Raw genomic sequence first — 13,618 nt, 5'->3', positions numbered from 1 at the left:
CCTGGCATAGTCTAGGTAGGTGAGGGAAGGAGGGTTGTGGGGTGTGGGGTGTATGCTGTGTTTGAAGGGGTATTTGGGGAGAAGTGTCTTCTCCCTGTCGCCTTCCACTGAGAGCTGCATTAGTGAGGGGTGCTGACAGATTTGAGTCTATCCTTGGGGAGACCAAAGAGACTGTCGTGGCTGCTCTGTGTCTGTTCTCATGACCTCACTGCTCCCAGTTTTGCTGACTCTTGTTTATCTTCTCAGCTACTGTGGGATTTGCTTCTTAAGTTTGATGCTATTGGCTGTAGCTTACCTCAATAGAATGGAGCTCACTGGCTGTGGACTCAAAGCCCCTGAAAAAAACACAAAGAATATACACTGTTCACAACATGCTCAACTCATTTATTTATTAGTATTATTTTGGAGAATGTGTATATCAGTATTTTGAATGTTATTAAAGCTGCTTTGTGCATCACAACATACCTCTGAGCTCCATTGTACAGGGCTGAACAACAGGTGCTTTCTTTAAACCCTAGCGAATACTGCTGAAACTGTGTGGACTGTAGTCATTGTGTTTTTGTGTTATTCACCACTTCCATTAGAGGAAGTTGGTAGCCAACCCAAAAAATGTCCACCTATATTGTTTGCGCAGGCAGAAGAGATATATGTTTATGAAATAGAAGTAATGACACTCTGAGGTGTTAAGATAAGCATATTCTACTCCTCCTATAGAAAGGCCAGGAAATGAGAGTGACCCCCTTAGTTGTGTTTGGACGTACACAATTGGTCAAAGTTTGAAATATATATATTTTTTTAAACTATAGAACACCTGTTTTATCTGCACAGGTGTTTTACATTTTATTTCATAATGGATCCCCTTCTCAGGGCTGTGTGGGCGCGGACAGATGTGCTTGGTTGACATCTCGTTTACTTCCCTGTGAGATAGTGTGCTGTATACAGTGGCTTGAAAAAGTATTCATACCCCTTGAACTTTTCCACATTTTGTCACGTTAAAACCACACACGTACATTTATTTGATTGGGATTTCATGTGATAGACCAACACAAAGTGGCGCATAATTGTGAAGTGGAATGAAAATGAAATATGATTTACAATTTTTTTATAAATAAAAAACTGAAAACTGTCGTGTGCATAAGTATTCAGCCCCCCTGAGTCAATACGTTGTAGAACCACCTATCGCTGCAATTTCAGCTCCAATTCTATATGGGTATGTCTCTACCAGCTTTGTACATCTACAGACTGACATTTTTGCCCATTCTTCTTTGCAAAATAGCTTGAAGTTCAGTTTTAGCGTCAGATTGGATGGAAAGCATCTGTGAACAGCAATTTTCAAGTATTTCCAGATATTCACAATTGTATTTAGGTCTGGACTTTGACTGGGCTATTCTAACACATGACTATGCTTTTGATCTAAACCATTCCATTGTAAATATGGCTGTATGTTTAGTCCTGCTGGAAGGTGAAACTCCGCCCCAGTCTCAAGTTTGTTGCAGACACTAACAGGTTGTGTGCACTGTATTTGGCTCTATCCATCTCCCTATCAACTCTGACCAGCTTCCCTGTCCCTGCTGAAGAAAAGCATCACCACAGCATGATGCTGCTGCCACCACCATGTTTCACAGTTGGGATGGTGTGTATAGGGTGATGTGCAGTGTTAGTTTTCCACCACACATTGCATTTTGCATTAAGGCCAAAAACTTAAATTTGTTCTCATCTGACCAGAGCACCTTCCTCCAACCCTTGCTACAAGCCATTCGGGGGACACAGCATAGTCAGGTGAGACCAAACTTGAACACACCATCCCTACCGTGAAACATGGTGGTGGCAGCGTCATGCTGTGGAGGTGCTTTTCTTCAGCAGGGACAGGGAAGCTGGTTAGAGTTGGTGGGAAGATGTATGGAGCCAAATACAGGGTTAGAGTCTGCAACACTGTTGAGACTGGGGCAGAGGTTCTCCTTCCAGAAGGACAACTACCCTAAACATACAGCCAGATCTACTATTATTATTATTATTATTATATGTGGAAATACTTAAAAATTGCTGTTCACAGACGCTTTCCATCCAATCTGACTCTGAATCTGAAGCTCAAGCTATTTTTCAAAAAAGAATGGGAAAAAATGTCAGTCTGTTGATGTGCATAAGCTGGTAGAGACATGATACCCAAATAGATTTGGAGCTGTAATTGCAGTGATAGGTGGTTCTACAACGTATTGACTCAGGGGGGCTGAATACTTAAGCACGCCACATTTTTCAGTTTTTTATTTATAAAAAAAATGTAAAACCATGTTTCATTTTCATTCCACTTCACAATTATGCTCCACTTTGTGTTGGTCTATCAACTGAAATCCCAATAAAATAAATATACGTGTGTGGTAAAGTTCAAGGGGTATGAATACTTTTTCAAGCCACTGTATTAGTGTAAAGACTGAGGTCTAATTAGCCAAGTGAAAACCCCTGTGTGAATGTGCTAGGCCTTTCACTGTTTGAATCTAGTATTTTTCTGAGATGCCCTAGCTTGCTGGCTTATTAGCAAGTACTTAAGCATCATTAGGGCAGAAGAGCTGTTCTTTGCCCTTCTGATGAGGTTTTAGAACTGATATTTTCATTTTACTGATTCTCATGAGCAGGCTCAGACAAATTGACAATCTTTAAAGAGCACCTATTATCATTAATATAAAATGAAGACCAGAAAAGTATTATAAAAGGAGATCTTAACAGTTTTGGATAGGACAGCGCTATTTGGCTTTTTAAAAGACATTTACGCTTGTCATTTTAGAAAAGCACAGGTGTTACCAGGGGTCTCTGTTTTAATTCCTGAAACCAAAGCAGCTAAATACAATTCAGACAGCCATGATTCATTTTATTTTTTACACCTCTGCTTTTGCTACTGTAACAACATGTCTAGTCATTGGACAATTTCCCATTACACTTAAGGACCTTTTGAAGTTTGTACTTTCTGTCAACTGAGCAGGGCTCTAATGTACATTTTAAGTTTTCTAACTCAAGCCTGTATGTTTGCAAACTATGTGTTGCGGTCTTATGGGTAGTCTGTATCTCTTTATAGATAACATAATTTATACCTTTGTTCTATGTACCAATCAACAGTGATTCCATTACACAATTACAAATACAATTAATTTGTATTGCACACTTAAAACACAAATCCTCAAGTTAAGATTCTGTTATACAATCATACAGGAATACTGTACACATTTTAATACAATGGAGTTTATCTTTATCTAGTGACCTATAAAAACATTTTTCATTTTGCAATAACAGTGTGTGATAGAATAACATTGAATTTGAATTGAAAATTTAAATTGAATCAAATTGAACCAGAAACAGCTTTTATATTTATGTATGGTTGAAGTTGAATATTTTCTTAAGGGAGAAAAGGCATAGTTATAATAAGATAGAGCTCAAGTAAAATGATCTTTGATTGAGTGATACTATCACAGGGACTAACAGGATGTACTTTTAGCACTGAAAGTGTTGGCCAGAGAGCCACATGCGGCTTGACACCGAGGGGCTTTATATATCCCTTTCACGATTTCCCCTCATTTTAATGTCAGAGTTAGGGCTACAAGGACTTTGCTCCCTCATTAATTATAACTATGGGCTGACTGGCAGAAAGGGGAGGCCGATTTCTGGCATCCTTTAGGTCCTTAGACTAGCTCCACTCTTAAGTAGATGTATTTCTTTTTGTTTCATATCATCTAAGCAAATGTGTGAGTCCAGGCCCCAGCTGGCTTAATCAACTGTTTCCTGGGAGTCACAGAGGGGACATTCCCAAGGGATCCTGGGTGTGAACATGCCTTTTCATAAATTAGACGAAAAAAAATATCTTGATCACATAAGTAAGACTGAGGTTGTGTCTAGTTTTTTCCCATCTTCACACTTTTTTTTAATCTTTTTTCCCTCCAGTGGGTAACATGGCAACAGCCTCCATATGGTAATTTTTTTTTTTACATGTTTCTTTTTGCATGAGCCGTGAGTGAGGGTTGAGAGGCTGGTGCACAAGTGGCACTCAGCTCTGGGAAAGAGACAACTGCTGACAAAAACATAATTGAATTGCAGCCTTTTCTGCGTGAGGCATAGAGGTAGAAATAGCCACTAATAAGTATGAATAAAAAGCAATTTTCAGGGATTTGTGTATTAGACTTTTGTTGCCAAAATCTAGCAATAAAAAGCCCTTATAGCAGCTTTGTATCTTAGAACCCAATTCCAGTTAATAAACAGAAACTGTGACCAGTAGTGTATTTGGATACATGAATTTCCAAAAAACAACTCCATGGAATTCTACCTGCTGATAATTAGTAGCTGAAATCATTGTCCACCCATGGCAAGAGACTACCCCATCTATATCACATGGGTTAAGGATTACATACAACTATCTCACTTTCAGGGCAGTTTATCCTGACATGTCCTTAATTATCAAGGACCTCTTTGCATTTAATCCTACTATTTCAGTAGACCGGCGACATCACAGCAATCAAATGACAGCTCACTTTCAGAGTACAGTCAAATTTTTGAGTTTCACAGCCAGTGTCAGACTGATGAAAGCGCTATAATGCTTTCTTGCTTTAGGAGCTCATTAACACTGTCCACCACAAATCCTTAAAGCTTAACTTCTACTGTATGTGTGTAACGCCAAGTCACATAAAGCCTAACATATACTGCCCAGGCCATGTTACATAATCAAACTTGGAAAATGCTTCCAGCATAGCTTTTGTGATCCCTGTGTCAATTAGTGCTGAGACCCAACGCCTGAGCTCAGCACAACCAGTGGCCAGCATGGTAATCCTACAACTGTCACTCACTGTGGGTTACTTAATCACCCCAACATGAATGATTTAGAAAGAACTGATGGCCACAGATCTCATGCAAGGAGAGGATTATTCATCACTTGTAAATCATTTGTTCAGTAAATCTCTTAAATCTTCACTCAAAGGTCCTGTTAATGAAATACCATTTATGTATTTATATATTTTTAATTTACTGTACGTACAGATCCTTTGCAAACCATGGTATCGGCCTAGAAAATCAGGCCGATACCAGTATCGGTAAGGCTCTACTGAACAGTGTACAATGTAACACTTTAACTTAATAAAAAACTTACATGTGCAGTTACTGTGCAATATACATTTTGAAATGTCAAATTCAGAAATACAAAGTATTGCTAATGGCTTTAACAATTGCTCCATACTATTCAAATGCCCCATTAAGCCGTGACAGTTAGCCAGCATGCAGAATCATTGTTCAAATAATTAATTTTTATTTACACCTTTGTTTTTCCTACTGTGACAAAACAAAATGTATTTATTGAAAAAGGTCTACTGAAATGCAATGCTTAAAGAACAATAAGGTTTCTTCAGATCTTGTAAAGATATATATATATGATCTCAAGCGTTTGGATGAAGTCAGCTACAGCCCTCTTGCCCAGTTCAGCGGGGCCAAAAGGCCCCTGGCCCCTCTGGTTGTGTGTGTGTCACATTGATTAATTGATGAGCATTCTTGAATAACTGGCCCAAGACTAGGGAGTCATCTGACTTTGGTGACATGAATCTTGATCTCTCATACCAGCCCTCATGGTGATTTATTATCTCAGCTAGCACTTCATCCATTCATTAATCAAGCTTGAAGATATCTGGGGTTTGTATGGGATGTGCATTGTCTACAAAGGCCGGTGGACCACTTTCAACAAAGGAGATAAAACAATATTTTTTCACAGTTAATTTTTAATTGAATAATTTAAATGACTTTGAATAAAAATCAGAAGCCCAGTAGACATTTTGCTGGACATAGGAAGACTTCTACAGAGGTCAAAGGTTATTCCAATAATCCCTTTAAGAGAAATACCTGTTTAATCATGAGCATATGTGCTGAAATAAAACAACAGAATTTAAGTAATTGAAAACTGAGACACAAATCATATTTGTGTGTCTTGGAGTTGATTTCATTGTGATACGCTGATAAAAACAGATATGAATTGCTGTATTCTATCAAAAAGAACTTTGTATAAAAATAAGCAGATTTACTCGGCCTGGCCACTTCCTATTATCATTTTTAATGTTACTATGCTTTTTACTCTATAAACCTATATATATATATATAGCTAGAATGTAATTTTTTTAAGGGCTCAGGTGGGAAACATCAAAGCTAACCCCCCTTCCCCTTTTTTAACCACTGCCATTTTTTAATAGTAGCAGAGGCTTTACACATCAGTGTATTAAACCTTCCCAGAAGGCAATGAACATAATAAATATTTAGGGTTGAGTAAAGAATACTTCACTTATCAGCCAAAAATGTTCTTTGTATTCTACTATATTCTTCATTTATGTTTTAAAAGGGAAAACACGACAACAACATAAAACCAACAAATGTCATACCAAGCATACCACAAGAGAATAATGACTGTTAACAAAATATTAGTCATTGTGACCAAAATAATGACCATTTTATGGTTCTCCTCTTTAGACTTCCACCATACCCTGTATGTTTCCCTCTTAAAATGTTATATTTTATATGGGAAAGTCAACTAACATTGTCCCACATGGACATGACATCTATATTTTAGTAAGGTAATACATAAACTCAACTTGTCTAAAAGTGTTTTGTAATGCAACATGTTGAGGATTGAATGGTAAATTAGGCATCTAGAAATAGGGAACCATTTTGTACGCTATTGTCCATGCCAAAGAAAAAAAAAGTGTAAATGTATTATAATATTATGTCTTAAATTACTTTATAAAAGAATAGCAAACAGGTAATTTTAATCTATGGCATATTTTTAGGAATTATTCAAATTGTTAAAAAAAATTAAAACTAAACATTTGCAAACAGGAGACCATTACCGTTATAGATATGACTATTCTTTTGTACAGTCACTCCAAACTGTTTTTGGAAGATAATCTTGGGAACCATCACTTCAAAACTTAAGTCTGAGCTACACACCAAAACTTTGGTATACAATCTGAGAAATCATAAGCTTACAGATATAAAGAAAACAAAGTCATTCACCTCACTGTCTATGAATCAAGAATTATAAATATATAATATCAGTGTATTACAAGAGTCATTGTTATTATATGCTTATTAAGTTAATGCAGAAAGATGTGCTTAAGTGTTGATTCCATTCAGACATTGGTTTTAGGCAATTGTTTAAGCATATTGCTAAAATGTATTTACCTGTTTTAGCAGTTCAATTTATTCAGTGTTGATGTCATTTGATTACAAATGTATTGCATCTACTGTGACGTTGGCTAAGATGCTTTAACTATTCAAATCTTATTAGAAAAATGCAAAATGTTTAGCATTTGAAAAGGACGTTGGGTTAGAATGACCAAAACCCTACATTTTAAATTACGCTTGACCATAGGAATACCCTCTGGCAATATAAATATGTCAGGAATATTTCTCATTCTTATAGTCTTCCTGTTTACATTTTCTATCTTTTAGTGATACGCACATTTTTTACCAACAGTTTAATTGAACTTATTACCAAATCGATATGATAACCATAACCGCTACTCTTAGAAACTGATATATTATTCAGGAGTTTTTGTGTTTTGATTAAAGCCATATTATTACATAATTTCCTCTCACAGAGAGGTCAATTGGGATTGTATCCCCTGATACTGTTAACAATATGCATAGTTTAGTTTTTGAATAGGACACAAATACATTAAGGGTTAGCAAATTTCTAAATGTTCATAAGGAATGGAAGAAAACATGTTAAAGACTACCAACATACAGGTTTTTGTTTAACTTTTATTAGAAGTTTATTAGACAATGACATTTTACTTACAGTCCCCAGATTTAGGACTAAACAAGGAGAAGCAGCTTTTAGTTTTTATGCACCAAATCTCTGGAACAAACTCCCAGAGAACTTGAGGTCTGCTGCAACTCTCAACTCTTTTAAATCAAGTCTGAAGACTTTTCTGTTTCCATTTTAACCTGTAATCTTTATTTTATTTAAATGTTCTATTTCTATTCATTTGCTTTTACATGTTTTATTCATTCGCTTTTCTAATATGTATTGTGTATTTTAATCTTGCCCCTGTAAAGCATTGTGAATGGCCTTGTGTCTGAATTGTGCTATATAAATAAAGTTGCCTAAAGCTGGGAACACACCGCACTGGCCGCGCGGCGAGATTACATACAAAGTCAATGTACTAGCGCGTGGCTGCGCGTCCACCCAATAATCGGCGTCCAGCGGCCGGCGGCGGGGGCTTGCGCGGCGCGTGGCCGCGCCTCATGAGAGGCGCGTGAATCGGGAGCGCGGCCATTAGCGGCGCATAGAAATTGTGTCATCGAAGGAGCGTGAATCGAAGGCTTGTGCGGCGAGCACGGCGCCGCAGAAAAAGATGAACATTTTCATCTTTTTCTGCAGCGCCGCCGGGCGCCGCGCCTCCACAGCCAATCAGCGTTGAGATTGCCCGGTGGCGGTGGTCTGCAAGACGAGGTGGGCGTGTGGAGTGAGGACATTGGGCTTCCAATACATTCTGCAAATATGTGTATTTTGCATCTGTTTAGCTGTTGGTTATACTTTAGCCAAGGTAGCGCTGGTTAGCATAGTGAAACTCACCCAGCTGTGTGCTGCTACTGAGGATAATATGAACCCAAAGTTGACGGCAGTGTCCGTGTGGAATTCCATATAGTACAGCGAAGCACCGGTGTTGTCCTCCGTCAGCCGGCACACTTTCACTTTCAGGTAGGCTGATGTCTGCCTTTATTTGTGCTGCTGAGCACACGCTGCTGTTGTTAATGTGTTTAGTATGTTGCTGAATTGCTGTTAATGTGTGTGTATTTGCGATCGGGGTGCGTGTTCAGGCTGTTTTAATGATATTTGTGACAAGACTGCCGCTGGTTACACAGTGAATCTACATCTGTATTTTTTGGCACAGCTGGACCATGTTATTGTTGTTGTTGCACCGTAAGTGTGACAGGTCTGATCTCGGCGTCGGCGTCAGGAATATATGGCCCAATATGACCAAGCGGCGAGCCTCCTGCGTTCACGCGGCCAACCGCCGCAGGCGGCCAATGCGGTGTGTTCCCGGCTTTACACTTCAAGGTGCATTTCTTTGTGGGGTTAAAATGGGCAGCTATTCAGGTATTAATGTTATAAATACAAACCTGAATATTACAACCTGTATCTTGCAAAAAAATACATTTTGTAAAACTTTTAAAATGTTTATTTAATTCTGTTGTCCACCATTTGTGCTTTAGTTTTGTTTTACCTGACTACTTAACTAAGTTTACATTAAATTATAGGCCTATGAGTAGGCTATTGCAACCAAATAATTACAGTCATATGAAAAAGTTTGGGAACCCCTCTCAGCCGGCATTATAATTGACTCTGCTTTCACAAAAAAAATATAAAAGTGGTATGTCTTTAATTTACCAGGAACAGCTAAGTACTGGGATGTTTTCCAAACAAAGATTTTTTGAAAAGCAGTATTTGGTTGTATGAAATAAAATAAAATGTGAAAAACTGGCTGTGCAAAAATATGGGTACCCTTGTGGTTTTGTTGATTTTAATGCCTGTAACAGCATGTAAAACTGATGAATTTAAACACAAAGTTGGTTGGATTATGTTGTTAAGCCTTGAACCTCATAGAAATGTCTGTTTAATCATGAGAAAATGTATTTTAGGTGCCTAAATGCAAGTTGCACTTCTCTTTGACTCTCTGCTGAAGTGAGACAGAATGGGATCATCAAAACAGCTCCCAAAAGATCTGAAAAACAAAGATTGTTCATTGCCATGGTTTAGGGGAAGGCTACAAGAAGCTTTCCCAAAGGTTTCAATTGTCAATTTCGACTGTAGGGAACGTTGTCAGGTAATGGAAGGACACAGGCACAGTGGCAGTTAAACCCAGGCATGGCAGACCAAGAAAAAAACAGGAGCGGCATAGGTGGAGGATTGTGAGAATGGTTGCACACAACCCACAGATCACCTCCAAAGACCTGCAAGAACATCTGGCTGCAGATTGTGTATCTGTACATCGTTCAACAATTCAGCGCAATTTGCACCAAAACATCTGCTTTTTATAAAGACCAAATAAATTAATTTTTGTCTCATCAGTCCAAAGCATTTTCTTCCAATATGAATCTGGCTTGTCTAAATGAGCTTTTGCATACTCCATGCAACTGTATCTGTGGCGTGGGCGCAGAAAGGGCTTCCTTCTCATCACCTGGCCATACAGATGTTTTGGTGCAAATTGCACTGATTTGTTGAACCATGTACAGATACACAATCTGCAGCCAAATGTTCTTGCAGGTCTTTGGAGGTGATCTTTGGGTTGTGTTCAACCATTCTCACAATCCGCCGCATATGCCGCTCTTGTACTTTTCTTGGTCTGCTAGACCTGGGTTTAACTGCAACTGTGCCTGTGTCCTTCCATTCCCTGACAACGTTCCTTACAGTAGAAATTGACAATTGAAACCTTTGGGAAAGCTTCTTGTAGCCTTCCCCTAAACCATGATAATGAATAATCTTTGTTTTTAAGATCTTTTGGGAGCAGTTTTGATGATCCCATTCTGTCTCACTTCAGCAGAGAGTCAAAGAGAAGTGCAACTTGCATTTAGGCACCTAAAATACATTTTCTCATGATTAAACATACATTTCTATGAGGTTCAAGGCTTAACAACATAATCCAACCAACTTTGTGTTTAAATTCATCAGTTTTACATGCTGTTACAGGCATTAAAATCAACAAAACCACAAGGGTACCCATATTTTTGCACAGCCAGTTTTTCACATTGTATTTTATTTCATACAACCAAATACTGCTTTTCAAAAAATCTTTGTTTGGAAAACATCCCAGTACTTAGCTGTTCCTGGTAAATTAAAGACATACCACTTTTATATTTTTTTTGTGAAAGCAGAGTCAATTATAATGCCGGCTGAGAGGGGTTCCCAAACTTTTTCATATGACTGTATGTTGTTTGTTTGTTTGTATGCTTGTTTTTTTTCTCCGATAATGGTAAAAACAAAGCATTAAGATTAATAAATGTTATAAGTGTTTCTTTGTACAATTTAATTTCTGTTCTACATTTTTCTCTAAAAGTACATTTTCAAAGTGCAATTCATTGTGCCTATTGTTCATACAAAATCAGATTTTGGGATCACACCAATACTAAAATGAAAGTGTTTAATTATGTTGTTCTCAGTGGCTCAAGGTCAAATATTTTTTTCATGGCTCATTGCACCTGAATGCTGCAATGCAGGGATTTTTAATGTGTCACTGAACACAGGTCCAGCGAAAATAACAGCAATGCAAGGAGAGTTTAAGAGAAGCTTGTAACACTGTTATTTGTGCCGAAGAAGAGATGTTTTTGGAAACTGATACTGCACACAAAACATAACTTACCTAAGAAATGTATATACAACTATGATTGATTATAAAGTTCTGTCATTATTAAACACTCTTAACTCAAAATGACCATATGAAAAAGATTCAAGTTTCCATTGAGGAAGAAGGTCTTTCTCTAGCCTTTTCCTTGATCGTTGACATTCCTTACCACAATTTTCTAAGCTGTGTACTTTTTCTTGACCCCATCCCTTCCACTTTAGTACCTTTTAATGTCTGATTTCTTTACCAATCTTTCACAGTAGCCAACTTTTCCTATGGCACTTTGCATTGTTCTGCATTTTTAACCTTGAATAAAGTTATGAAAGTTGACCCCAGTTCATTGGGTAGAGGTCAAATTTCCGACTCTCTACGATAGGACCTTTGATCCAGGGTCCTGGTGGCCTGTAAGCGTTCAAACTCATGTCGGCTGTTCCGGTCTGGACTGAGGTTTGCCAGTGGCATGCTCACACCACCTACTTCCTCCTCCTCCTCCTCATCCCGGTTTAGGAAGGCCAGCTCATTTTCATAACAGAAGGAATTAGAGGTCGGGACTAGGAACTTGTTCTCCACCATATCCTTGGCACTGCAGCGGGGGGTTGATGGTACCTCGTAGGTTTTGTGAAAGTGAGAGTAATCCACCTTGTACAGGTTCTTCTCTTCAAACAAGACTGGCTCAAAACGGTGACCCCAAAGGATCTCAGAGGCCAGGTAAGAGCTGCGAGCCTGCGTTGTCATGGCCGTTGCTTCAACCATCCCCTCCAAGATGACAACAATCTCAAAGTCTGCCGTCTCCAAGTCTTGTTTGCCAATCCCAAAAAGGGGACTATCCTCATCTATCTCATGGAGAATAGTGATTGGTGAAACCAAGAAAATCCTGTCTAGGCCTTTATCAAAGCCCACATCAATGTCTAACTGGTCTAGAGGAATATATTCCCCCTCATCAGTAATCCGAGGTTTTATGAGTTGTGCCCTGACATGCGCCTCTACAATGTGACTCTTGCGAAGGTTGCCTACCCTCCACATTAGACACAGCTTTCCATCCCGCATGGCAATGACAGCATTGTGGCTAAACAACAGTGTTTGTGCTCGCTTCTTAGGTCTGGCCATCTTGGCCATGATGGCGCCAATCATAAAGCAGTCAATGATGCAGCCCACTATGGACTGGAAGACCACCATGAAGACAGCCACTGGACACTCCTCAGTCACACAGCGGTAGCCATAACCTATCGTAGACTGTGTTTCAATGGAGAACAGAAAGGCAGCCACAAATCCATTGACCTGTAGGACACATGGGGTGAAGTTGTCATCTCCGGCTGGGTTATCCAGATCTCCATGCAACAGAGCTATGACCCAAAAGGCTAAGCCGAAGGCAAGCCAGGAGAGAACAAAAACAAGAGTGAAGACTATCAGCATCCATCTCCACCGAATATCAACACACGTGGTGAAGATGTCAGCCATGTAGCGCTGCGACTTTTCCTCCATATTGGTAAAGTGCACATTGCACTGGCCATTCTTTTTGACAAAGCGATTGCGGCATTTGCGGCGTGTGTGGACCTTGCCATTGCCAAAGCCGTTCATGCCATGCATGTTAGCGAGGCGGAGGCCCTCTTCCTCAGATGACACAATGCTGTAGCGATTGATCCTTCCAACACTCATGCTCCCGCTTGCGCCCCCAGCTGCAGGGTCAGAGCAGAAGGGCAGGCTTGGAGTCCCAGTGTGTGATCTAGGCCCCTCGAAGCTTGATCACTGGCTAAGCTGTGAGTCATAGACTGGGAGCTGGGTGGGAGCCTTGTGCTTTAATCTTATCCCTGTAGAGTGTGAGGAGAGGAGAGAACAATGTTAGTATCTTTCTGTGACACAATGGTCAATACACATATAACTGTTCGTGAAACATCACCAAATAAACAACCATGAAAGCTTTGTGGTGACTCATTGGAAAAACATTGCTATATAAGTTACCCTGAAATAAATGGTTTTGCTACTGGCCCAAATAGAAAAGGGATCATTACATTGAATGAACTGTCTGTGTGTTAGGAACCCAAATCTCTCCTAATTTGATTCGAATATATGTTTTTGGTTGGGTATAATAATAATATAGCTTTATTGCAGACACCATGCAGGTCCATATAATACATAATACAGTAAACAGTAAAAAAGAGAGCTACATAAATACATAACAATTGCATTGTAGCCTTATGATATAAAGGCTATTGCACCAATGCCATCTTTACCTAGAGTTGTATCTTTAGCAGCTTTTCAGA

At 39.0% G+C, this 13,618-nt stretch overlaps 1 protein-coding gene across 1 annotated transcript; it reads right to left on the bottom strand.

Annotated features, from left to right (window-relative positions):
• Positions 1-11,708: 11,708 nt before the first annotated feature.
• kcnj12a (potassium inwardly rectifying channel subfamily J member 12a) lies at positions 11,709-13,013 on the bottom strand (the record flags this gene model as incomplete). The annotated part of the gene is made up of 1 exon (XM_080049513.1): positions 11,709-13,013. One exon carries the CDS (start codon positions 13,011-13,013, stop codon positions 11,709-11,711), a length of 1,305 nt encoding a protein of 434 aa, XP_079905639.1.
• Positions 13,014-13,618: the final 605 nt, after the last annotated feature.

Source organism: Ammodytes marinus (assembly GCF_949987685.1).
Source record: "Ammodytes marinus genome assembly, chromosome: 20".
Lineage (NCBI taxonomy): Eukaryota > Metazoa > Chordata > Actinopteri > Uranoscopiformes > Ammodytidae > Ammodytes > Ammodytes marinus.
Note: the sequence above shows the minus strand (reverse complement) of the source record. Positions and strands in the feature narration are given on the sequence as shown.